This window comes from Crocodylus porosus, unplaced genomic scaffold, assembly GCF_001723895.1.
Source record: "Crocodylus porosus isolate Cpor-Errol unplaced genomic scaffold, CroPor_comp1, whole genome shotgun sequence".
Lineage (NCBI taxonomy): Eukaryota > Metazoa > Chordata > Crocodylia > Crocodylidae > Crocodylus > Crocodylus porosus.
The window spans coordinates 196,535,486-196,561,953 of NW_017728906.1; the positions used below are offsets into that span (position 1 = coordinate 196,535,486).

General features: G+C 46.6%; 1 protein-coding gene across 1 annotated transcript in view; it reads left to right on the top strand.

Moving 5' to 3' along the window:
• The window catches only part of NARS2 (asparaginyl-tRNA synthetase 2, mitochondrial (putative)), a 69,589-nt gene that overhangs the window by 38,283 nt on the left and 4,838 nt on the right, over window positions 1-26,468 (top strand). Inside the window, exons 7-13 of the mRNA XM_019530419.1 lie at window positions 2,945-3,077; window positions 11,348-11,446; window positions 11,583-11,620; window positions 14,735-14,801; window positions 16,604-16,741; window positions 21,092-21,189; window positions 23,018-23,044. Coding sequence (XP_019385964.1) covers window positions 2,945-3,077; window positions 11,348-11,446; window positions 11,583-11,620; window positions 14,735-14,801; window positions 16,604-16,741; window positions 21,092-21,189; window positions 23,018-23,044 — 600 coding nt within the window. The remainder of the gene's footprint in view (window positions 1-2,944; window positions 3,078-11,347; window positions 11,447-11,582; window positions 11,621-14,734; window positions 14,802-16,603; window positions 16,742-21,091; window positions 21,190-23,017; window positions 23,045-26,468) is intronic.

The following is a 26,468-nucleotide window of genomic DNA, read 5'->3' on the forward strand; positions in this document are numbered from 1 at the left end:
CTTCCTAACCACTCCCTTACAATTTTGGGCAATGGAGGTATAATCCTCCTTGGTGAGGACCCCTCCCTTCCATCGGGTGTATGCCTCCTCTTTGGCTTTGAGGCATTCATGGATGCTTTTGGTGAGCCATAGGGGCTTTTGAGCACTCCTGCCCCCTTTGATCCACGTGGGAACTGTCACGCTTTGGGCTTGGAGGATCGTATCCTTAAAGAATGACCACTCTTCTTGGACTCCCAACTCCCCTCCCCTCTGGGACCTCAGTGCATCCCCGACTAGTCTCCTTACTCCATTGAAATCCTCCCTCCTAAAGTCCAGGGCTGCTGCCTTGCTGCAGGCCTTTGCCACCCTGCGCTGGATGGTAAATTTAAGTAGGAGATGGTCGCTGTCACCCAGGTGGTCGAGCACCCCCAGTCCCCTCACCAGGTCGTCGCCTGTGGCCAGGACCAGCTCCAACAAGGCATTTCCCCTGGTGGTACTGTGCACCTCCTGGGTTAGGTGGAGGTCTTGTATCTCAGCAAGGAGTCTATGCGAGAGGTCGGATCTGGCTGACAGCTCTTCCCAGCAGATGTCTGGGTAGTTTAGGTCACCCATGATGACCATGTCCCTTGACTTAACTGCCCCTGTGAGCAGGGGAATAAAAATGTGTGTGCATGTTTCAGAGAGACAGAGTGAAAGCACAGTTTATTCAAGATTGTTGTGTGCACCTATATTTCTGCTGCTGTTTGATTTCCTATAGCACTGTGGCATTTGTCTTGAATCCAGGACCTTAGTGTGTTAGGTGCTGTACAGACATGTCAAAAGAACGAAAAAGCACAGTTTCTGTCACAAAGGCTTAAAAATGCCAGTTTCATGCACAGTAAGAGAAGGGCATTGACAAATGAATGGGGGCCTGCACAGAAATAATGGAACAAGACTAGTCTGGCAGAGGGGTGATAGTTGTGTTACACTGGCTGCCTGAACATGGCCATATTTTGTAGGCGTCATGGCAAAGAATTTGAGGATGACAGCAAGCGACTCTAGGGACATTTCTAAAGGAACTTCTCCCTGGCTGGCAAGGTAGGATGGAAAAAGACCATAGGTGTGGGGTGAGACTTTTGCAATAGAGGCTAGCACTGTGGGCCTAGCGGAGGTGGGAGTCTACGTCTTGACCCTGGATGAGAGATGAGTAGGATGAGGAATGGGCCAGGCCAGGTTTTGAAAGTGAAGATAAAGTAGTTTGCATGTTGCAGTGGGAAAAGAGGAGCTGGAGAAGGGCTCCAAAGCAGCGATCTAGGAAACAAACCTTTCATGTTCGTCTTACCCTGATAATTGTAGGCAAATCCAAAATTGCTCTTTCCTTAAACTTTCATGTTCATTACCTCTAACAGTTTGAAGAGTGGAAGGAAGGGACCCTGAGGAGTAACATCCATGTTCCTTTATTTTTAGCCCTGTGACCCACCCCACCCCCCCCAATTTTCTTTTGACCAATCTTAATGTTTGTAGCTTTATTTTAACTTTCTGTTTACTAGAAACACCATGAACAGAAACTTTGGATGTGGAAGCTAGACATCCTGTTTCATTTCAGCCCCTGCTGACCAAAACTTAGTTACATGCACAGGTCCTCTGACAATTAGCTCACTCCATCCTTGGAGGTTTTTAATACGTGGCTAGTTTCCATCCTTGGAGGTTTTGAAGCCTTGGGTGGGATGATATATATGGGGACAGTCCTATAAGCAGGGAGTTGGATTAGATGACCTCCTGAGGTCCCTTCCAACCCTAATTTTCTATGATTTGGAAGAGTTCATGTTTTCCTGTGTAAGGCCCACCACTATAGATAAAGGAAGAGTAAGAAAGATGTGGAGAGCTCAGTTAATCTCGGTCCAGGCTGCCTGTAGGAGAGCCTCCCTCTGTCCGCAGTCATGGCTCTGCTCTGCTGCACTTGTGGGAGACGAGGCGAGCAAGCAGTTGGCCTGTGTTTTTGGATGTTGCTCAGGTACTAGGGCCCCACTGCACATGGCTGTTCTGAGGTCACTGCGCACAACTTGTTGCTGTGAGTGTGACGGTCCCATCAAAAATACTGTAAGGCACTGCCTCTGGATGTCTGCAGAGAAAGATGGGGATTTGGAAAGCACTTAAATTCGATGCTAAGGCATGTAGCTTTGAACACCTGTGGAGAGGGAGAATATATTAATCGGGTTCCATGGAAAGCTATTGAAGAAATAGCCTAAATAATTATAGGGTGCTCCTTGGCCACATCTATGACGATCTCAGTGCATTGTCTGCAATGGGAATTGGATGTGGGACATTTGGATCTAAAAGCAGTCGCCTCTGTTGCCAGGGCTCTTCTCTCAAAGGCTGCTGCTGTCTTATGTGGTCCAGCTTCTAAAGGCAGACAAATAGCTACATCATGGAAAGGAGGGTTACACCTACACAGGGAGGATTTTACCAGCCCCTTACTATTGCAGAAACATCAGTCAGCTGTAGCAGGGAGGCCTTGGTGTAGGGCTTGAGGCATTCGTATCACTTGAGCAATTAAATTCACTGAAAAGCAGACTCCTATGATGTGGTAGCATAGTAGGGTGACTCTGACATCTGGTGTATACCCAGCGGTGTGATGTGGTGAGCCGTTTCTACTTAATTTTAGCTTCCATTTGCACAGGAAATGGCTAGGAACAGTGGTGAAAGCCACCTGCTGCCCATGTGAGACTGCAGGCAGACTGAATCAGTAGCAGAGAGGGGCAAGCAACCTCCCATACCCATGAGCATTCAACCCTGAAGCAGAACAACAACAGCATAAACAACATTTATTAATGCAGTCAGCAGAAACATGCACCTGTTCTGGGATGGTGGGAGAAAGATGGGATCAGAGGTGGAGCTTGAAGAGCATGATCTTGTTTCCATGTCTAAACCGATCTCTTGCTTTACTCTGTTTCAACAACATGTCTTGATGCTTTTTGCCTTCCAGGGCATTCACCCAGGTGTTCACCTTTGGACCAACATTTCGAGCTGAGAATTCACAGAGTCGCAGGCACCTGGCAGAGTTTTACATGGTTGAAGCCGAGGTGTCATTCACAGAAAGCCTTCAGGACATCATGCAGGTAGATGCAAACTCTGAACTCTTGGGGCTGTCTCCTCTACTGTGCTCCCCTACCCTTCCACCCTCTTCACATGCACCCCCAACTACCTCACTACCCAGCACCCTGCAGTTATAAATCAGGAGTTAGGTGGAAGGGCTCCCAGTGGGTTTCAGTTAAGCATCTTTGATCGGAAGAATGGCCATTGGAGAGGCATGTGAGAGATGAGCTGATCTAATGTGCTGCATAGAGAGGAGAGCACTTTTTTCCTGGGCTTTGAGAATGGTTGTGGTTGTCAACTGTCTTGTGAAATCCCAGTTTCTCTGGGGCCTCCCCTCCCTGGCTGTCTCCAGCCACCATCCTTAACTATTAAGACAGCTTCTCCTTGCGATTGCAGACCTTCGTTCTACAGATCGCATCTCGATTGCAACACCCTTCGTTCTTGTGATTTGTGTTTTTAAAGAAGTAGAGTTCCGTTTCCTTTTTCTTTAAATTATTGGGCAATCCATTAAAAAATTGAAAGCTTCTCTGAAGCCTCAGTTAAGTTTCGCCTTCTCTGTATAATTGACATAAATGCCCTCTCTCCATCAGATCTCTGTTTGCAGGGCAATTTGTTAATTGTCATCTAGGTGGTCATCACTTGTTGAGGAGCTCCCCATTGAAAACCCTGGAGACTGGCAACCCCAGGCTCAAATCTTGACATGCAATCAATATCAACCCCACCAGATAGACTGTCTGTATGTGACCGTATTGCAAGGAACATGGTCCTTTTAATGACTTTCTCTGTAAGCAAATATGTTTGGCTCTTTAAGAGAGCGCTCACTGGTATTAATGGAATATGTTACGAAGGGCTGGTAGCGTCATTGTCTAGTGTTAAGATTCCCCAACTATTGCCATTATAAGAGGCAGCTTCCTGCTGCTTGTAACTCTTTTGCTGATTCAGGCCAAATGACTCAGTTGTTTCTGAGAACATGGGAAAGGAACGTATGGAGTTTTTGGTCTCACCTTTCCTTTGAAACCTTCTTTCTCATACTTTGGAGCAGGGACTTGAAATTTGGCAGGGATAGAGCCTTTTTGTCAAGAACGGGTGGTTGCCATTCCTGTTAAAATCCTGGGGGTTGTGGTATGGAGCCTGGGACTGGCTGGAATGGATGGACACTGACATCAGATGAGGAACTGGAGGAGGGAGGCTGGGACTATGTGGGTTAAGGAACTGGTTGGGGAGGAGCTTGGGATTGGGTGAGGAAAGAGAGCGGGACTGTAGATGAGAAATCTGAAGAGATTGGGACTTAGGTATGTGAGGCGAATGGAAGTGGAAAGGAGTAGAATGGATGGACTCTTCAAGCTCCACCCCTGATCCCGTCTTTCTCCCGCCATCCCAGAACAGGTGCATGTTTCTGCCGGCTGCATTAATAAATGTTGCTTATGCTGTTGTCAGACAGGAAATGTGCAGACAGTGACCATAAGGACAAATTGGAGAGTCCAGCAGAGGGCAATGAAAATGGTGATGGGGCTGGGGCAAATGATGTATGGGAGAAGCTGAGGGAACTGGTCTTATTTAGTCTGGAGAAGAGAAGACTAAGGGGGATTTAATAGTAGCCTTCAGCTCCCTGAAGGGGGGTTGCAAAGAGGATGGAGCTGGACTGTTCTCAGTGATGGCAGATGACAGGACAAGGAGCAGTGGTCTCGAGTTGCAGCAAGAGAAGGTGAGGTTAGATGTTAAGAAAAGCTCTCTCACTAGGAGAGTGGTGAAGCACTGGAACAGGCTACCCAGAGAGGCTGTGAATCTTCGTCCTTGGAGGTTTTTAAGACCCACCTAGGCAAAGCCTTTGTTGGGTGATATGGTTTGAAATGGTCCTGCTTTGAGCGGGGTGGTTGGACTAGATGACCTCCTGAGGTCCCTTCCAACCCTAATTTTCTATGATAAGGGTATCTTCCTCTCTCCTTCCTGGACTGGAAGTCAGCATCCCCAAGTTTCACCATCCATCATCCAGCAGCAGATATCTGTGGTCCCTCTGTCAAAGTGTCCATCCTCTCTGTACCAGCACTGGAGGTGGACAGAACATAAACTGGGACTACCAGTTACACCACTGGCTTGTGTGGTGCTTCAGCCCTGTGAATGACCTGTGCAGGTCTGATGCCTCTTGATACAATCTCTATTTTATGAAGTTTGCTTCTTAAAAAGTGCAGGATACCACATGGAAAGAGCTCCTGCGTTAAAAGAATATTATTATGGCTGAGTTAAGACTTGCCTGTTTAACCATCGTTCAGCACCCTGGTGTATACACACCATGATACCATCTTTAATTATATGAAGATATGGTTATGTTTTATTCAAAGGACCCCTGCCTCATTCAGTGCATAGGATAGAAGGGACTCACTTAATGAGCGGCTGCTCAATATTTTGCTTTACTTGTTAGCCAGAATGTAGAGCTGGGCTTTATTTACCGCACACGACTCAAATCCTGCTCAGAAGGCGGAATCATTCATTTCCTCCTAGGCTTTTTCTGTGGGTTTTTTGTTGCAGTTTCTGAGTGCTTCACCAGCATAACTTGATCCTCACAACATCTCAGTGGCATTATAGAACATTATTAAGAGCATAGTTCTCTTTTACAGATGGGAAACTGAGGCACAAAGAAACCAAAAGGCCACCTAGTTGAAGTATCTAGGAGTTTTCTGAGGACTTATTACATAGTGCTGCAAATCTTCAAAGTACATTTCCTGCTGACTTTGTTGCAGTCATAAGTGCTCAGTACTTCTGCAAATCATGAGCCCCGGGCACCAGAAAGTGCAGAACATGCCATTAGTGGAGCCTGGTGAGAAGTTCAGTGTAAGTGATTTGCCCAGCATCTCCCAGGAACTCTATGGCAGGAATCTTGTTCTTTAGGCAGTGCCATTCTGCCTTAAATGAGGTGCTCTCCTTTCCTCCTGTCCCATTTCAGTCAACATTGTCCTTCCATCCCCTGCAATGAATAAGACGGTATCTACAGACAGGAGACTCTGTCTCTGAACAGTCTTGTTGCACCCACAGAGCAGGTCCACGAGTGAGGCAGCAGTCCAGTTCTTAAAACTAGTGTATGATGATATCCTCAAAGACTATCATAGTGCATATCTACACAGAGGCAAATCATGATTGCTGTGGTATACCTCATTTTGGTATATCCTAATTTTAAAATGCTTGGCTGTGCAATCTAACTGGTCTTTTAATATAATTTTTGGGGGGTGGAATTGGAACATGAGTTGCTCTCAACACTGTGAAAAATTGCATAGAGGATGTCTCTCACCAGATGTTCCTTGCAGTAGCATGTATTTTCTGTACAGGTGTGTTGAGATGTCGAACTTCACTTGGACACCAAATTCAGTTTCCCGGGTGGTGAAACTGAATTTGCATGACATTGTATAGCTGCGACATATTAATGCAGGACTGTGAATGTAATGTTTTGTTATGCTATGCAGCAATGAGCTTAGCTCTTTTTTCTAGGAATCTAATTCTCAAAATGATGGCTTTATGCACTGAAGAGGAAGGTTTGTGAATAGTCATGCATAGGCCTTAGAGAGAGAGAGTGTGTGTGTGTGCGCGCGCGCATACGTACGTACACGCACAAAGGGGATTGCAATATCAGATCCGGGAAAATGCCTGACACACAGAAGCTTGCCCTCTGTTAGGGTAGTGGGGTCCTGTCTTTTTGCCACTCACTCCCCAAGAGCTAGGCTGACCATATGGAAATCCAGGACATTTGGGTTTTTTGGTCCCCGGCACACTTTTAGAATGAAGAGGAAGTTTTGTTTGGGGGGCTTTTTTGTGCACAGCGCATGGAGCCCATTCGGAGCAGCCCAGCCTGGCAGGGGACCCAGGGGGTCGGCCTGTCAGCACAAGGCTGCTTGGACAGGGCTCCATGTTCAGTGATGGGGCTGGCTGAGGCATGATTATGCTTCAGCACCAGGGCTGCCTGCTAGCCCTGCACTGAAGCACCAAGATGTATGCTGCTGCACATGAAAAAGCTCTGCAGCAGGGTAGTACTTGTAGTATTTTACAAGACTACCCTGCTGTGGAGTTCACTAGTTTTGTGTGCCCTAATAAGGGTGCACGTGTAGGCACCCAGATGTTTTCTGTCCAGTTAATTAAGTCAGCTGCACCGTAAATGTCTCGTGTAGACATGCCCAGCGAAGCTCTGAGCAGAGAATCCCTACTGGAAACCTCCAAGAAGTTCTGCAGAAAACTCAGGAAAGCCAAGCTCAGCCAAGCTGCTGTTCTCAGGGCTGATGTTCAGTCTTTGTTGGTGATGTTTTGTAGTTCAAAAGAAAGAAGCAGGTGAAAAAAATTGATGCATGAGACAGAAGGGAAAGTTCCCACCCCTCCCCCCAAACCACACAGCTTTTGGACTGAAGATTAAGAAACAAAAATAGGAACCAGGCCCATTTTTTTCCCCCTCTCCAAGTCTTCTAGGAGGACTGCTAAACTGTGGAACGTGTGTAATATTAGCTATGCTTCTCCGCTCACCTTTGAGTAATCCTGTTTTCCAGCCTTCCATTGTGTGCCCTATTTACCCCTGTAAGCTCTTTGGGGCCAAGATTGCGATCTTTGACTTTTACCTTAAAGTACGTAGCAAACTTTTGACATTACATGTCTCTACCATTATAATAGTCAGAGGAGACCACAAGATGAACCACATTTCTTTCAGTATTGCAAAGAATAAAACCTTGGCCTTGAACCTGGAAATAGTTCTCTGTTTATTTTTCCTATACCACCCACTTTTCTTCCACGAGGGGAAGCTACTTGTGTTGAATGCTGTGGGATCCTAATTGTTACTGTATCACAAAGCAAAACAAAAATTAGTGCTGATTAAACAAAAGACAAAATTTTCTAAAACCAGCTGATACTTTCATTTTCTAGAAGGAGGAAGTTTAATGAAAAACCCTTTCATCTCTGCTTGAGTAAAACTAAATAAACTGCTGGGAACTTTTCTAATTTAATCTGTATAAGTCTTTTCCTAGCTATTTTGAAGCAGGGTCAAAGCCAGCTGTTTGGTTACTTGTTGCTGAATTGCTTGTACAGCCATGGTTTTCTATCTTTTTTGACTTGCGGTACCGCTGGGTAGGTTTGAGGTGCCCCTTGGAAAATGCTAGCTGTCCATTTCCATTCTCTTTTTTTTTTTAGTCTGGAAAAAGAACAGAGCAGTTTCTTTCTGCTTCAGAGAACTCACGAAGACCACAACCATGAATTCGTTTGAAATCTCTCAGTTTATTTTGTGAATCACGTTTGTAAACCTAACAGTGCTGACATTTTTGTGGCACCCTGCTTCACATCACCCTTGAAAGGATCACAGAGCACTCAGTTGAGAGTCACTGGCCTACAGGAAGAAACCCAGGCTTTTAATGTACTCGGTATTTGTGTACTCATTACAATAATGCTTTGTATCCACATGCAGTAGTATCATACTCTGTGCTACATCATCAACCCAGTGTTTTTACCCATAACAGACGTCAGCTGAGCTGGCTTCCAGTTAAGGTTTTGTGAGGAAATTAAAGAGGGCATAACATGAGAATATAAAAGCTGCCGTTCAGGGTCAGCCCACCTCATTCTGTATCCTACCTCTAACAGTAGCAAGTAGCAGATGCTTTAGATGAAGAGTACGAGAGACAAGGCATGTGTAATATTGCAGCCTGTCAGACACTCACAGTTACATCCCTAACCATTGCGTTTAACAGCCTCCAATGGGCCTCTCCATAAATTTGGCTGGGTTCCTTTTGAACCCAGTTACACTGTTGTCCTCCATAATATCCTGTGGTAGGGAGTTGCACAGGTTATTTATGCTCTGCGAAAAAGAAAAAAAACCTCCTTTGGTTTGTTATAAACCTTAGACAGAGAGGTCTGCTTTCTTAAAGAAAGTTTCCAAGGAAGTTTGGACAGATGTTCTCCAGGGAGATGGGCGATGCAGCGAACTTGTTCGCTGGCATGGCGTTGCATCAGATCAAACGTTGTAAAGTTGAAACTAGTTGAACAGGCTGCAGCCTGATCATTTCATTGGACACTGCCTCCTAGTCTTTGTGTTACAAGACATGATAAATAACTGTATTTCATCTGTAGACCTTGCCTGTTCACTTTTCCACATCATTTATGAGTATGTTGAACAACACGGGTCCCAGCATAGATCTCCATGGGACCCTACTGTTGATCTTTCTGAGCCCTTCAAAAAGTCCAGCGAAGTGACCTCAAAGAAGTCCTTCCAAATCAATAAGATTGCTGTATACAATATAAATACATTAATGTAGCTGTGTTACTCATCTACAATTGATCGAGTACAAAATTCTGGGGTATTTTTGGTGAAAACAGGGTTTGGGAATTAATCCCCCATTTATAACAGTGTTCCTTATGAGAAAATTGGTTCTGAGTTACATCGTTTCCACTTAAGACGCGGTTTTCAGGAACCAGTTGTGTCATAAGGACTGCCTATATACTATACTGACTGGATCTCCCTTATCCAGAGGACAAGCCACCACATGTAGCCTGCCAGGTTCTGGGTTAGGCAGATTGTAACCACTGATCTGGAAGGAACTGGTAGATTCATGCCTTACCCACACTCTGGTACTGTGTCACAACTCTTGAGTCTCCTGCAGCCTCAATTCATTATCTATACAATAGAAATAATTATGGTTCCTTTTTTCTGCCCTCCATCATTCAGGCTGTAAGCTCTTCAGCGAAGTGACTGTCATTTTGTCTTATTATAGGGCCTTTAAGTGCTGTCTCTACTTACTGGGATTCCTTATGCATATTACTATAGTGCCTTGGGGCCCTAATCAAGATCCCATAGTGCCAGGTGTAGTACAAACCGGGGACAAATAGCTACTCTGTCTCTCAGCTTCAGTTCTGTGTTTAAGACCAGAATAACAGATGCATGCAGACAGAGAAGGGAGTATGATGAGACCATCCTGATAATAGATATGCCGTGGATTCAGCAGACCAGCAAGAAGGTCACCCTGCGAGTCCCCGCAGCGCTTGTACACAAACACACCCAGGAAAATTAGCCTGACATCACTTTAAATGTGGAGTAGTCAAACTGCATTCAAACTCTGTGTCAACACACTTATTCTGAATGAAAGTGTTCTCAATTTTGATTTAGCAGGAACTCAAAGTGAAGGCCCCCCTTTTATTCAGAATAAGTGTATCCTATTTCACTGTCAGGGCAGCTAGGATCTGGAACCAACTTCCAAGAGAAGTGGTGCTGGCTCCTACCCTGGGGGGTTTTGAGAGGAGGCTTAACAATTACCTGGCTGGGGTCATACGAGCCCAGTATTCGCTCCTGCCCAGAGCAAGGGGTCGGACTTGATGATCTACTCAGGTCCCTTCCAACCCTACAACTATGAATCTATGAGTCCTCACATTGGTATAAAATCTCCCCTTTGGAAAGTTTGGATTCACTCATGTCCCTGGGTAAAAAAGCCCCAGCCCCATCTCATTCCTGGTGTGCTTCCTTTGCCCTTGTTCCTGCAGTGCCCTAATCAGCACTTGATGATCAGCAGGGATCCTGGTTTTCTCTGATTAAAAAAAAATCCCCAATTTTGGATTTAAAAAAGTAACCTAAAATCCATGTTTTGCTGTGATTAAAATGAAACACTACTATATATATCTATATCTAAGATAGATATATTAGTGGCATTTCATCATTAAAAAAGTAACCCAAAATGCACATTTTTCTGTGATTAAAATGAGATGCCACTATATACTTATCTATATTAAAATGAAACACCACTAATAGATAGCTAGATAGAATTAGTGGCGTTTCATTTTAATCACGGAAAAATGTGGATTTTGGGTTACTTTTTTTAATCCAAAAATTGGGGATTTTTTTTTATGAGAGAGAACCAGAATCCCTGGTGATCAGGTTGGCTTAGTTCCCCACAGATTTATCCTCTTCTCCTTTATTCTGTCATCTCTAATGCCAGAAAAGGACTGTTTATTCCAGGGCAAGCAGGACCAAGCCGGTGTCAGCAGTAACCACTTTTGTTCACCGGTGTCCTTTGCTGCTGTTTGAGTTTTTTAGACACACATCTTTCATTGCAAATATCTGACTTCAGAACATCAGAAAGGATCAAACCCACAGCCTGTCATTAAGAGCAGCCCCTGCTTCTTCACCTAGAGGGGAAGCCTATTAGCGGAGAGCAGTAACAAGCTGGTGTCCTCCTTTGATTGTCCAACAACAAGACCCCTTTGGCCTGCATTTAGCATGTTTTATTTATAGCCTGGGGATGCATAAGTGACCTCAGTTTTCCCGCTGTTCTGTTTTTCCTCTCAGGTTATAGAGGATCTTTTCAAGACCGCCACGAGCACAGTGCTTTCCAGATGTCCTCACGAAGTCGAGTTTTTTTATAAATACATAGCTCCTGCACAAAAGGTAACAGACATGACAGAAAAAGCGGCAGTCCTCTTGTCAGTAAGTCAGCATCGGCAGTGGACAGGCTTCTTGCTGTACTGCTTTGTGCTAGCCATTAAGAGGAGTTTCTTATTGTGATTTTCTTGTTTTAATGAAGGGCAGATTGGAACGAATGCTGAAGAACAAATTTCTAACGTAAGTACCATTTTTTTTAACCGAGGACATACCACATGCTGCTGCTGCTGCTGCTGCTTTAGCACCCTTTTATATTTTTTTCCTTTTTCCCCTTTTCCAACCAGTCAGTGGCTTTAAATACACTAGCTGAGATTCCCCATCTCTGTTTAACCAGAGCCATTTGCCCATGAACAATTATAGCATCCCTGACCGTGCTTCCTCTGCATCTGCTTCTCTTCCCCTTTGTTTTTTGTCTTTCTAAACTGGAAACACTCTGGTTAAGTCTTATCCTACTGTTGCTTGTCTGAAGTGCCTGACACGCTTTGGGCCAGGTTTAATGCCACCTGTTAGATACCTCAGCTGATCCCGTTCCACCCTGCCAAAGCACTTCATAGGGCTTCACTTCGCACAAATGAGATTCCAGCTGATTTCCTGTGGAGGTGCATAAACTCAGCACATAGAACAACATATTCTTCCCTGAGCCATTTATTCCAGTACGTTTCAGTGCATTATTGAATCCTTGTTGATGTAGATGGGTGTAAAAGACTTGGATGCGAAGTTCTTTAGGAAGCTGGGCCTGCAATTGGTCTGAGTCAGTGATACAGAGGGGTTTAATTAGTGGTACCAGGATATTTTGTCTCTCTGTGATTACAGCCTGGTATGTGAAAAATGCATCATTAAGCAACTTTTCATTTGGTTTTGGTTTCCAGCTATGTTTTTGTGGGTTGCAAAGACTTCTCTAGATCAGATTCTCCACTGCACTGACTGTTTGCTTGGCTCTTAATTTACTTATTTATTCTGGTGTAAATAGTCCTGGAGCTGGTGTTTTTGAGCAGGAAAATGTAAATGGAAACAAGTTGTCTGATTCTTACAGTATAAGTGCAGCTTTTCAGCTCTTCTCAGCCCGGGCTCACCCCTTTTAGACCGGGGTGGGCAAAATACAGCCTAGCCTGCAGCAGGTCTTTGTCCGGCCTGTGGCGGGTCCCTCGGTGCCACCTGGCCCAGGCACAGTCCAGCCGTGACCTGTCCTGCCACCCCCTGGGCACACAGCAGGGCTAGGGTGGCTTCACAGATGCACTGCCTTTCTAGGCAGCCCACATGGCAGTGGGTCCTTCCAGCTGCCACTGTTGCTGGCTCCAGCCCCTCAGTACTGGTAGGGAACCATGCTGCACAGTCCCAACCCCATGCATCCCACGCCTGCTCTGGGCTCACCTACCCAGGCTCAGCAGCAGCGGTGTGGGACAAGCTGTTGCTCAACATGGGAGAAAAGGCGGCCCCTTCCCCTCGCTGCTGCCAGCCATTCCCGCTGCAGCTGCCCAGAGCCTGCGCTGGGCTGCCCAGCATCTACGCTGCTGTTATTGCCGCCTCCGGGCTGCCCAGCGGGCAAAGCATGGAGCAGATGCAGGGCAGCCCAGCGTAGGCTCTGGGCAGCTGCAGCAGGAATGGCTGGCAGCAGTGAGAGAGTGGGGCCTCTTTTACCCCATGCTAAGCAACAGCTTCTGTTCTGCGCCACCACTGCTAAGCCTGGGTGGGTGAGCCCAGAGCAGGCACGGGGCCTGCAGTTAAGGCTGTGCAACGTGGGTCCCTACCAGGGGCTGGGGCCAGCAGCGACGGCAGTGGCCGGAATCTGTCCAGCTGCAGAGCCGCCCCAGCCCCACTGCGTGCCCCGGATGCAGCAGGATGCACCACGGGCAGATGGTGTGAAGCAGGGACAGGCCAGGGTGGGGCTGTGCTTGGAGTCTGGCTAATCCCCTCCAGCACAGGCATGGGGAGCACTGGGGCTGCACGCTGCTGGCAGTGGCAGGGAGGTGTGCAGGCCCTGGGTTGTTGCTGGGTGGGGACGGGTGCTGACTGGCTCAGGGGGCACACACAGGGGTGCTCCCATGCATACCCTTCCCCTCCCCTCCCCACACGCATCCCCAGACACGCACCCGTGCGCCTCTGGGGGGAACCCTGCTCACTACTACGTGCACACAGTCCACCACACACACCAACCCCGCCACCCAGATGGTGGGCTGCCTCTGCGGGCTGGGGCAGTGCCGAGCTCTTCTTGGCAGGGGGCTGAGCCGGGCTGCACCTGGGGTGGGTGGTGGCGCTGGGAGAGGGCGTATGGGGGATGAGTGCTGCAGCCATCCCAAAATTCACTGTAGCCCCCCTCCCAGCACTGGTACTGCCCAACCCAAGCACAGCCCAGCCCCCTGCCAGGAAGAACCCATTACCATCGGCAGCAGCAGCCTGCCCTCACCCAGACGCAGATCCAGGGGCACAGACCTCTCCATACCCTGCCAGGGTGCGCACAGCGGCAGTAGCCCCTTCCTTGAGTCCCCGGACGAGCCGCTCATGGCTCTTCCCACGCCTTGCCCTGGCTGTGCAGCACCTGCCCCAGCCCCACTCCCCTCACCGCTGGGGCCTTGATCTGCCAGTGCCCCTTCCCTCACAACAGACTTATCAGCCAGACCTGGCTGCTCTCCACACTGCCGGGCTGTGCTGCGGTTGCTCCCATGCACAGGACATGTAACGGTGACATTATTGGCCACATCAACCAAAAAAGGCTATTGCCAGTCTGATATGGGACTGATGTATCGGTACACCTCTAAAAAATTCTTCTTTGCAAGCTTTCAGGTACAAACATCCTTCGTCAGGCTGAGGAAGTGTCTGTAGTTGGTAGCCTGACAAAGCATGTTTGTAACCGAAAGCTTGCAAATAATTTTTCCAACTATTTTAGTTGGTTTAATAAAAGACATCAGATTTACCCAAAAAACCTTGCCTGTCTGTGTCCTTGGACAAACACAGCTACAACCTATATCCCAGAGTCCTCAATCCTGGTATTTAAAACTTTAAGGCATTGTGTAAGTTATGGCGCTAAGCAGTATCAGGCTGGAGCTTTAGTAATTTGGCTGAGTCAGGGGAAAGCTGCCATCTGTTGAACTGCTGGCATCACTTCCTATAACACTCAGGGGTTTCCTTGCCATCCAAGGTGTTTACCATGCCTGAGTTTGTTTTACTTGAGAAATCCAAGATCATAAAGTAGTGGGTCTGTGGACAGCTTCCCTTCAGTTTTCCACTACAGCCCTTAGCAAGGGACTCTTGTGTTGTTTTCACTTGCTTCCTCAGAGACCTGTTTTCCTCTTACAGACTTTCCTACACTGAAGCAGTGGAAATTTTAAAGCGAGCACCTCAGACTTTCACTTTCAAACCAGAGGTAGGTGCTTGTGTCTCCTGGGAGAGAGCCCCTCCTGCATCCCAGCACCTGGGAGCTGTGCATGCAGAGAAACCTCGCCTTTCCCTCTTTCTGATACTGTAGCAGAGTCTCTTCCACGCAAGGTGGGACAGTCCTTGTGTGGTGTTGGCAACCAGGTGCGATTACCACGGTAGCTTGAAAGGTGAAGTGTAGAGTAATTTATGGGGAATGTTTTATTAGGATGAAGGGTGGACAACTGGGGTTAGTGGCTTAGGGGAGAAAGTTGCATCCGACTTGGAGAAAGAAATATCCCTTCCTATGCGTGGGCATGCCTGGATGATGTGGTTATCCAATCCAAGGGTCAGCAACCTATGGCCCATGGAGCCCAGGAGCATCATGGCCAGGGGTTTTTGTCTGTGCCCTGCCACAGCTGGGTGGCAGGGAGAAGCAGCAGTGGCCAGGTCCTAGTGCTAACCTGTCTCAGACCCAAGCTGGGCCTTTCCTTCTGCCATTGGAAAATGTTTTCAACCCGTGATCTAATTGGGAAATGAGATTATTTAGGTGGTGCTCAGGGTTTAACTAAGAATAACACAGTGACACTGAATCTAAATAAAATCTTACCTAGGTGTAGATAACAGGAGGCTTTGTTCTTCCAAAAGATTATTGTAGTCCTGGAGAGAGAAGTTTATACGCTTCAGGGCAGGGGTATCAAACTCGTCCAGCCCAGATAAGGGGTGTGGGACCAGTCTACAAGCCAGATTGCACCCACAGACCGACCCTACACACTGGAGCTGGCACGCAGGGCCAGTCCAGTTTGGACGGTACATACCACATGTGTGCTAGACCAGCCACACGGCAAGTGTGTTGGCTTCAGTCCTGTGTGCTGCACTTAGTGCATGCCAGCCCTGGCCCTGTGTGTCACATGTAGCCAGCAGGGTTGGTTTAAGGTGCATGCTGCACATAGCGGGACCTGGGCTGTGGGCCCAATCCAGACCAGCCCTGAATGAAGCACACGGAGCCGATCTCGTGCGTATTGGGCTTGAGGCCAGTCTGAGACCCACGGGCAGCACCACAGAGTAAATGATAGAGCTCTGTTGGACAGTCCGACCTGCGGCCCAGATCTCTGACCGCCACCGTTTTAGAGTTCCTAAAGCTGCGGTGTTTATCATCCTGAGCCTTCTGCTTCATTCCTGCTTTGTTAGATGGTGTCCCTGCCTGAGTCCCCGTTTCCAGTCTCATACATCGTCATTAGCCTTAATGGCCTTCAATCTGCTGCTTTGAGGGTAAATCTAGTTGGACCTGCCTTCCAGACAGACTCGTCAAGATCAGCAGGATAATTCATTTCTGCATCAGTAGACTCAGAACTGTAAATCCCATATCCAGACATAACTACTTATCACACCAATAATCCCACCCCCAGCACTTCCCATATTCCTACTATGCAGGATGCAGACACTAGGCATGGTCTTTTGCAGGCAAGACTGTGTTTTGCTAAGCTGGAACCTGCCAGAGGTAGTGTACATATGGGAGAGCTGCGGCACATCCAGAAAGGCAAGCAACTAGATAAAGTCGCTTTCTCTACCCCTTAAGGGAAAGCTAAAATTGGCTTGGTTTGCTGTTTCCTTAGGCAACATGAAAGTTTATTCTAGTTGCTTCACTATTCTCTGGGTGTGTCATGCAGGAGGTCAGAGTAGGTGATCCTAATGGTTCCTTTGGGCTTTAAAGTCTATGAAACTGGTTTTCTTTACCAGTACATTCCCTGTTCTGGGCCATGTACTGCAGCTGGGTGGGATCCAACCTCTCTTTCTTATGTGTCTTTACAGTGGGGCCAAGATCTCCAAACCGAGCATGAGAAGTACCTGGTGACGCACTGTGGTGAAGTTCCTGTGTTTGTGATTGACTATCCATATGATCTCAAACCTTTCTACATGCGCGATAATGATGATGGACCTCAGCACACAGTAAGTTCATGCACATCACCATCTAATACAGTCATTTGTCCTCCCTTTGCTAATCTTGGGATGCACAGTCTGACCTGGGAGTCGCAGTGAACAATAAGATGAATCTGAGCCAACAGTGTGCCCTTGTTGCAGAGGAGGCTAATGGCATACCGGGCTGCGTTGCCAGCAGATCGTGGGATGTGACTCTTCCCCTCTGTTTGGCACTGGTGAGGCCACATTTGGAGTTCTTGTGTCCAGTTTTGGGCCCCCCACTACAGAAGAGATGTGAAAAAATTGGAGAGAGTCCAGCGAAGAGCAACAAAAATGGTTAGGGGACTGGGGCACATTACAGATGAGATGCTGAGGGAACTGGGTTTATTTAATCTGGAGAAGAGAAGACAGAAGGGATTTAATAGCAGCCTTCAGCTACCTGCAGGGGGGTTCCAAGGAGGATGGAGTTGTTCTCAGTGGGGGCAGAACAAGGAGCAAGGGAAATTTAGGTTAGATACTAGGAAAAGCTTTCTCACTTGGAGGGTAGTAAAGCGCTGGAGCAGCTACCCAGAGAAATTGTAGAATCTCCATCCTTGGAGATTTTTAAGGTCTGGCTAGATAAAGCCTTGGGTGGGACGATGTAGTTGGGGATGGTCCTGCTTTGAGTAGCAGGGTTGGACTAGAATCACTAAATGACCTCCTGAGGTCCCTTCCAACCCTTTCTATGATTCATTAGAGCTACCAGTTAGGGAGCAGGTAGTGACGTGTCTGTCAACTGTTCTAGGGGACATCCAGTCCTCGCTATTATCTTCCTTCCAAGGTGCCCAAAACAAGATATTAGGATTAAACAGAAAAAGAATGGATGCAACGTATTTTTGGAAAGCAGCCATTTATTTTATTTTCCCTTTTATGGTCTTTTAAGATGGGTTTGTGACAGACCTTGTTTCTAAGGAAAAGTCAAATGTTAAAGACATTGTACTTTTTAAATAATATTTTTAACATTAAATGTATATAATATTTAAATATAATATGCATTTAACATTATTACCTATAGTATGCATTTTAAATGTAAACAACTTGTATTTATTCTACTTTCTAAAATGTTTCTTGAATGACAGCAAAGGCTCATAGGGTCCCATGGCATGAGAAGAGCCATTCTCTTCCCTTCCAGAAACAGAAGACCAATTTGTGTCTCCATCTCCTCTCAGCAGATGGAAACACAAAAGTCTCCTCCTTTTGAAACACATTTTTCTGTATGGGATTCCCAGGCTCTGTGACTCCTGGGACTCAGGCCCGGGTTCTCAAAAGTATTTCGGTGGCCAACTCATATTTCTTAGATCATAGATTTCATAGACATTTGGGCTGGAAGGGACCCCAGAGTCCAGCCCCCTGCCCCAGGGGCAGGAAGTGAGCAGGGATCATAGGATCCTAGCAAGATAAGCATCCAAATGTGTCTTGAAGGTATTCAAAGTGGGTGCTTGAACCGCCTCCGGCGGCAGTCTTTTCCAGACCTTGGGGGCTCGGACAGTGAAGAAGTTCTTTCTTATGTCCAGCCTGAATTGGTTGCGGCGGAGTTCGATCTTGTCGTCCCTTCGGGCGCTCTGGTGAACAGACGTTCCCCCACATCCTGATGAGCACCCCTGATAAATTTACAGGTGGCCACCAGATCCCCCCGAGCCTGTGCTTTTCTAGGCCGAATAACCCCATGGCTCTCAGCCTCTCATCATAAGGTCTGTTTTCCTGACCTCTGATCATGCACATGGCTCTCCTCCTCTCCTCCTCCTCTCAAGCTTCTCCACATCGTTTTTTAATTGTGGAGCCCAAAACTGGACGCAGTACTCCAGCTGCGGCCTCACCAAGGCCGATTACAGCGGGAGAATGATGTCCCAGGATTTGCTTGAGAAGCATCTATGGATGCAAGCCAGTGTTTTGCTTGCTTTACTAGCCGCAGGATCACACTGAAGGCTCATGTTCATCTTGTGGTCAATCATGACCCCCAAGTCCCTTTCATCTGTTGTGCTAACCAGCGTAGCACTGCCGAACCTATAAGCTTGCTGCAGGTTTTTCCTCCCAAGGCGGAGAACCTTGCATTTTTTGGTGTTGAACACCTTCAGGTTCTCGTCCACCCATTTCATGAGCCTGTCAAGATCTGCCTGGATCACCGGCCTGTCCTCAGGTGTGGATGCTTTACCTCAGAGTTTGATATCGCCAGCAAACTTAGCCAGTCCATTTCTGACACCAGTGTCTACATCATTAATGAAGATGTTAAACAGTATAGGCTTTAGGACAGAGCCCTGAGGGACTCCACTGGTGACCGCACACCACAATTGACTTCTGTCAACCACCACCCTGTGGGTCCTACCTCGGAGCCAATTCCCCAGCCAGCGGATCATGATGAGGTCAAGGCAGCAGTTAGCCAGTTTTGCCAAGAGGTGATCATGGGATACCAGATTGAAGGCTTTTTTGAAGTCAAGATATACAACATCAATCTCTTCCCCCTTGTCCAGGTGATAGGTCACCTGGTCGTAAAAGGAAATGAAATTGGTCAAGCAAGACCTACCAGCAACGAACCCATGCTGGGTATCCCTGATATTAGTGGGGGTTGGACACCTTAAATTAACTTTGAGGACCTGACTGCCTGGAAAGCTTAGGACCTAGGGACTCCTTGGACAAAGCATAAGCCTGAGCAAGGAAGGAAGGAACCACGTGTGTTGATTTCCATCGGAGTTAGGTGCCTAAAGTCCATGGAGGATGTTGGTCTATAGGAGTTCCTCAGGTGGCATGAAGTTATGCAGCAATCTACCTGCCTGTGTTTGCCTGACTCACCAGAGATTGCTCTTAGGTCTTTTTTTTTTGCTTAGGATTTGCCAACTCAGACACCTGCACCAAAATAACTCGGGCCGTTTCAGTCCCCACCGTTTGTTGTTTTGGTGCAGAGGCTCCTAATTCAGGACAAAGGTGTCCTCTTTCAGTTCTGCTTCAACCTGGTATTTCTTACCCAAGCTGGCAGATGGCTTCCAGATCAAGTGACCTCACCCCTCCTCCAGATGCATTCAAGTTTGAAGCAACTAAGTGAAGCAGTCACCACTCCCATAAACAGTCACGACTGGAGGGACTCTTCTGGAGCACGCATGTGTTTACACATGTAGTATCCTAGACTCAACAGAGGAAGCTTGAGTAGCTGTCTTAGTGCCTGGATTGGAGAGTCCAGACCACCTCGAAGGAGGGAGGAAGGGGACTTCATTGCCTGTATTTTCTTAGGGTGTAGGCACATGTCACATTTGAATCAGTATAGCTGTGCTTGCCAATGAATGTTAAGTGCTGAAATCCAGGGTGAAAGCAATCCAGACTTGTAGTAGAGATGATATCTTTTATTAGACCAACAAGATTTTTGCAAAAAAAAGAAACCTTTAAATGCAAGCTTTTGAGCACAAACACCCTTCATCAGGCATTGGAGAAAAGATTGTAAAAGTTCTCCTGGGTAGAAATGAAAGTTCATATTTCATAGGATTTCACAGAAGAGACAGTAGATGGAAAACTCCTCTGGGCAGTCAGTTCATAGCTGGTGTGGAGTCTCTCACTTCTGGGGAGGCTCTGTGATGATGCAGATTACCTTGAAACAAAGGCAGGAGGAGTCTCTCATGTTTCAGGGGGTCACAGTTGCTTCCTGCTTGGGAAAATATGAAGATTTCATTTAAAAAATCAGCTAAAATCCATCTTTGGAGGTAGTCACCTGTAATACAAGCCTGTAGCTTGTTTTGAGCAACAGGTTATCCTTTTGGGATGAAATCAGCTAGAGCTGTGGACGTACAACTGGTATTCTGGGGTAATTTAGACTAGTGGGTTGTGATTCCTAATCTTCCAGGGGATAATTTTACCAGGAGTAGAGCGACTCACACTGGTGTGGGGCTCCATTTTGCATGTCTGCTCCACACTGACACCAGTGCAAAGGCAATGTATGTCCATACCCTCACAGTGGTTCTTTGTATCCCTATGATAGCTGTGTACAGAGGTTTCCTTCTGCTCAAGCCTTTGGCTGTCAGAGACAGTTCTTAAAGCGCAGGCAGCAGAGGCTGATGGTTTTCAGTCCAGAGGTCTTTGTCCAACCCATGCTTCCAACAGTCCATATGGAATTGTCACTCTGAGATTCAGTTTCTGGTATTTATCATCTAAACTCTTGTCATCAGTTATATTGGTGCCGGTCCAACTATTTGTGCAGTATCCAAGTGCCAGCAGGCTATATTATCATTGTCTTGGCTCCATCATTAGAGCATTAATTAATTTAATAAATATAAATTAATTTCTCCTCCCAGAACACCTTTCTTGGACTCCACAGGTACCCCAGCCTGACCAATCACTTACGGTTTTCTTCTTCCCAAGGTTGCAGCTGTTGATCTTTTGGTACCAGAAGTAGGGGAGCTATGTGGAGGCAGCCTGAGGGAGGAGCGACTGCATTTCCTACAGTCACGCTTACAGAGGTATGGAGACTGGCAGAAGTAGCAGAACAGCCTGTGAGGGAGGGTATTGGCAGCCATTAGTGTGGTGGGGGAGAAGGGCAGATGCCCAAACAATAGATGCTGCTTTATAAGGCTGTGTTTATTGGCTTTCAGATCTTTATTTATCCATTAAGCAAACAGTTGCTGTATCCCAAATGGTGACTCGCTTTGGATGTAAATATGCCTCAGGGCTCTAGAAAAGCCATCTGTGCTTGGGTCTGCTCAGTTGGATTCCTCTTTGAGACCCTCTCCGCTAACCGGCTGGATTTCACCACTGGTAGTAGCAAAGGTAGAAGTCATAGTGCAGCCAGGACCTGCGTGTTTTTTCATGATGTTATCCAGCCCTGAGAAGCTGCACCACAATGAGTTACAGCTGTGGACTTTGCTAATCCCGATGTTACCTCAGTGCTGCCATTTGCCAAAGGCACAGATTGCTGTTCACTGAGCAGACAAGCAGGTTCACTGAGAGTGAAATCCCCACTGGCTTGTCCTGTGTCGGGGCTGTTTGAGAGCACCCTTGTTCTGTTGGCTTCCAGCAATCTGCATGAGTCTAAGGTGTTTTTCAATTAAGCCTAAAGTGATACAGTGGCAGAGTATCAATGCTGGCCATCAACCTGCAGTTCATCGACTCTGCAGGGGTAGAAATCCTCTGTACATAGTTTAGGCCAGATCTTGTCTCCATTTTCAGATGAGCCTTCCATAATTTATCCTATCCCTTTCTGCTGGGCATACATGGGCAGTGTTGTTGGAGGATGGATGAGATCCCATCTTAACAAGAATTACATGTTGCAAGTGCATTCGCCATTTAAGTGGGTCACGTTTTCAGCAAAAAAACATGTCTACTTAAAGAAGCACAATGAAGCCCACCCACTTCAACATAGTAAACCAAGACCAGCAATGAAAATCTTGAAGGGTATGGGCAGGGGGAGAATGGAGATTTCCATTCAGGCTGAGACAAAGATCAGGACTATATACTTTACAAAGCAGAAGAGTCCACAATGCAGTGAACACGTTTAAAATAATGAGCCAGTGAGCTTGAAGTACATCTTCTTACTCAATGGCTTTTTTCCTTATGAGCATTCATGGTCAGACTGTCCGACCAAAGGGTATTTTTCCCTGCTTTAAACTGTGCTTTCTGCAGAGCTAGTGTAACTGGGAGAGAGTTAATTCCAGTTTTGCTGGTCACTGGCGCATCCTTCATAGACCTGTTTCCAGCGTTCTGGTCAACTGAACCTGGGGAAACCCTTGAATGCACTGGGATTATGGAGGCGTCATGGAGGTGTAATCTGGCCTGCGAAGCTCTTTTCTGAACCCAGCTTCCCTCTCAGATCCTGGGGGGAGCTGGCAGTTGGAAGAAACCCTGTTTTCCCTTGCAAACTGAGTGCCGCAATTAATAAATAACAATTGGCACAAAGCCACACCTAGAAACTAATGAAACCACAAGGGCCATTTTACCAGCAGCTGCATGGACTCACTAGCCTATGGTTCCTTCCACGGAAAATGTGAAGAAAACCCACAAATATTTTGTTAATTCTCTGTTGCCCTCAGATGCACATGGGAGCTCTTTCTGTATAAGCCCAAGTGTTTCTGTGATTGGGAAAACATTGAGGCATGTGTTCAGTACTGCCCACAAAGCATTAATTTGCATTTCAGAAACTTTTGCTCTTCTTCATGCTTGTTTCCTTTCTTCCCCTTTTTGTATTAAATGCTGCTTCTTCTAGCATGTGTATTCCTGTGCACTACACAGCTGTTAGATCACACTGCAGGCCTGGACCCTTTTACTTACAATGATTTTTTTTTTCTTCCACAGGTTGGGACTCTCAGACACCTACCAATGGTAAGCCCATAGCTTTGTCATCAGGCAGGATCCATTATCGTATTACTGCTAAGGTGGACAGTGTTTCGTTAGGGTCCCTCATGAACAGCAAATACCCGCAGTGAAATTTAGCCAGGTCTTATTCAGTTTATCCTCCTGCAGGTGCATCTTTCCTACCTGTCATTAGTCCTACCTGTATTTACCTGAATCCAAGATGACTCTGAATTTAAGATGGCCCTCCAATAATTAGATTCTGTACGTGGAAAACTGTATACATTTGTTACAATTATCCACATATAGAATCTAATTATTAGAGGGTCATCTTAAATTTGTCATTATCATCATCCCTGCCCTGCCCTTCCTGCTGCAGTGGGAAAGCAGTGGCAGGTGGTGGAAAAAATAGGCAGTGGGAAAGGTTAGTAGCTCCTGGAGCTGGGGCCAGAGCTGGCCAAGAGCTTGCCGGAGCAAGGGTAATGGGGGCTGCAGAGGGAGATGGGAAGGGGGTCAAGGGAATAAAGGCTGTGGGATGGGGGGCAGGGGTGGCAAGAGAACAGGCAGCAGCTGTGGCTCTGGCTCTCAACCCAGATCAGGGCCAGAGCTAGAAGTTACAGCAGCTGCCTGCCTCCCCTCCCCACTCGATTCCAAGACGAGGGCCGTCTTTTTTACCAAGTTAAATGGCAGGGAACCTCATCTTGGAGTCAGGTAAATATGGTATGTGAAGTTGATTGACTTATGGCTTCTCAGTCATTTTTAATAATTCAATCCTTGAATTGTACATACAGTTACAGTAGACCCTGACTGCTAAAATAAATAGGATACATAAGCCACAAGTGATTTGTATCTGTAACATGCATACTTCCATTTGCAATCCAAAGAGCCCAGCACAGTGGTTGCAAGGATAAAGACTGTTTCATTACTGAGACAGAACAACCGTTGAATTTAATAGGCAAACAAGCAAGTTCCTGGAGGTTTTTCCATGCAGAATTGACTGTACAGATTCTCTGAGTCCCTTCTGGAATAATAGTTCTCTCTGGGTATCTTTAATCACCTGTTGGAAGAGTGAAGTTTCTAAGTGTTTGAGAGGTTTGTCGAAAAGGTGCTTGAGTGGGTGGCGTGATCATTAGGGAAAAGGCGTTTAAACTCTTAACTAGGATGAAGAGGCTGGAGTGAATGCAGGATTCCCCAGGCATCTTGCAGACATCTGGGAATAGCACAGCCCACAGTACCACAGAACTGTACATCACCAACATAGTCTGACCTACTCCATGACAAGACGTTTCTCCTATTTCTGTTAGCCTTTTCCCCTCTGTTTTAGCGAGACATCTTGCCTTGACATAGATGAACCCCTCTAAGTCCCGAGGCACAGCTACTTTCAGAGGGCGACTAAGGGGCAAAACCTATGTTCTTAGAAAGCTGTGGGCATAGACATTGGTCAAAGTTAGTGACAAAGTTCAGTTCATTCCTTGCATCCATCCATGGAATTGAGCATGATGATAGAAGAATCACTGAGCTGCGGGGGCAGTCAGAGCAGATTGAATTATTGGTCTCCCTGCCTCTGACAGCAACCAGCATGTGGTCCTTTATAGAGTTGTGGCTACATTAGTATCACTAGCTAATTGTACAGTTCTGTAGAGCCAGAATGGGAGACAGGTGACATCTTTCTGTCCCCCATGGTTGGTTGGAAAGTCTGTGGATTTATGCTGGGAGTTTTGAGCAGTTGTGTTTAAGGTAAGGATTCCCCTAGCATTAGCAAAGAGGCTGGGCTGTGCTTTATCTGATGGTGAACAGGGGTTTGTCACGTTTGTCATCCCTCAATCTCTATCCTTTTTTCCTTCTTATTACTCCCATGGGAGCACACTTCAGCGGGTGAGGTCACTGCTTATGCCGTGGCGTAGCAATACCTTCTGATTTTGTACTTGGACTCTGCCATTGACTGGTTTACTCAAACGGCCTAGAGAGGAGTGGGGAGGGTCGATCTCTTCTGAAACTGGGTCTCTGGCTTTTGTTGGGTTTGCCTTGCAGCACTCACTCCTGCTAGTGTCTCAGTACTGTTGAGGTGGCAGTAGACCTTCCATAATTAAGATTGCATCAAGCATTTCAGCAAGACAAAAAATTGATCTTTTTTCCATTTTAATGATTGAATTCAGTTAGTCACAAAAGCTTTTTAGAGGAGAACTGAATCATCTGCCTGAGTCTTCAAGTACAAGTTACTCACTTTTCAGCAACAAACACTGGCAAAGGCTCTCTGCAGAATAGTGTGTAGGCTACAGTATCGCTCCCTCCCACTGAGGCCTGCAGGACCCCTCATGTCACAACCCTGCCACTCCTCAGCAAGGTATTTAAGGAGTGGCCAGCCCCTAATAGACCCATTCTCCCACTGGGAGAAGAGGGTGGGAGGAGGAAAGCCAGTGATCTGAAATGGGCTATTTGGCTTTTCAGTCCCACCATTTAGTCAGCAGCTGAGAGCGCTTTAATAACATACGGTAGAATTCCTTAGTCCCTCTCTCTTCCTCACTTGAATACATTTTTCACATGTTGTAAGTTTTTCTTTCTTTCCCTGACATTGGGAAGAAACATTCAGAACTGTTTTATGTGGTTACTTACTTTATTTCCATTGTCCTTTCATGTGGTCAGGGAACTTGGTCACCTCATTTTCATGCTGCTGACTCTTTGTGCTAGCTATAGTCACTGGAAGGCTATAAGCACCAGCAGGGTGGACTGCCTGGTGGGGTATGGGGCACTGGACTGGGTGGTCAAGACCAGGGTCCTATTCTATCCCTGCTGTGCCTGCTTCTAGACCAGACACACTCAGTCCTGACAGGCTCGGAAACCACATGAACAAACAGTGTTAACTAAACAGCCACCTTCTCCACCTTGGTGAGTCATGCCAAGCGCACTCAAAAGAAAAAAGTAGTATCACAGTTGATAGCATGTGTGTTGTCTTATTTTGGGTTGCAGGAAAGGTTCATGCAGTTAGAAAGATGAAGTGAGATTGTATTTTGTGCAAAGAGGCGGAGGTGCTAAGTTGAAGAGGTACTGGTGGTTTGGAGCCCATGATCTGAGTATTGCTGGCTTACACTAAAAGCATCCTGGGGCAGAGACGATCTAACTCCCTATTTGCACTATGCTTGGCACATTGGGGAGCTTATCTTTTTTGAGGTCTTCCAAGTACTACCATAATACAAATGAGAAGAAGGATATTCTGCCACCCAAATGCCAGTTTTTGTTCAAGGCTTACACAGACTGAGCATGACAGCCCAGGGTCGCTCTAGATAATGGACTTTCATCATCATTCTGATTTGAATTGTACCCATAAATTGTGAAAACAGCTTGATGCAAGCCAGAACCTAGATTTCGTTAGCGTTAACTCGGAGAAAATAGAGGGTTATTGTCTCTTTCAAGGTGGAGGCTCTTGAGAACATAAGACTGGCAGGGGCCTCCTGAA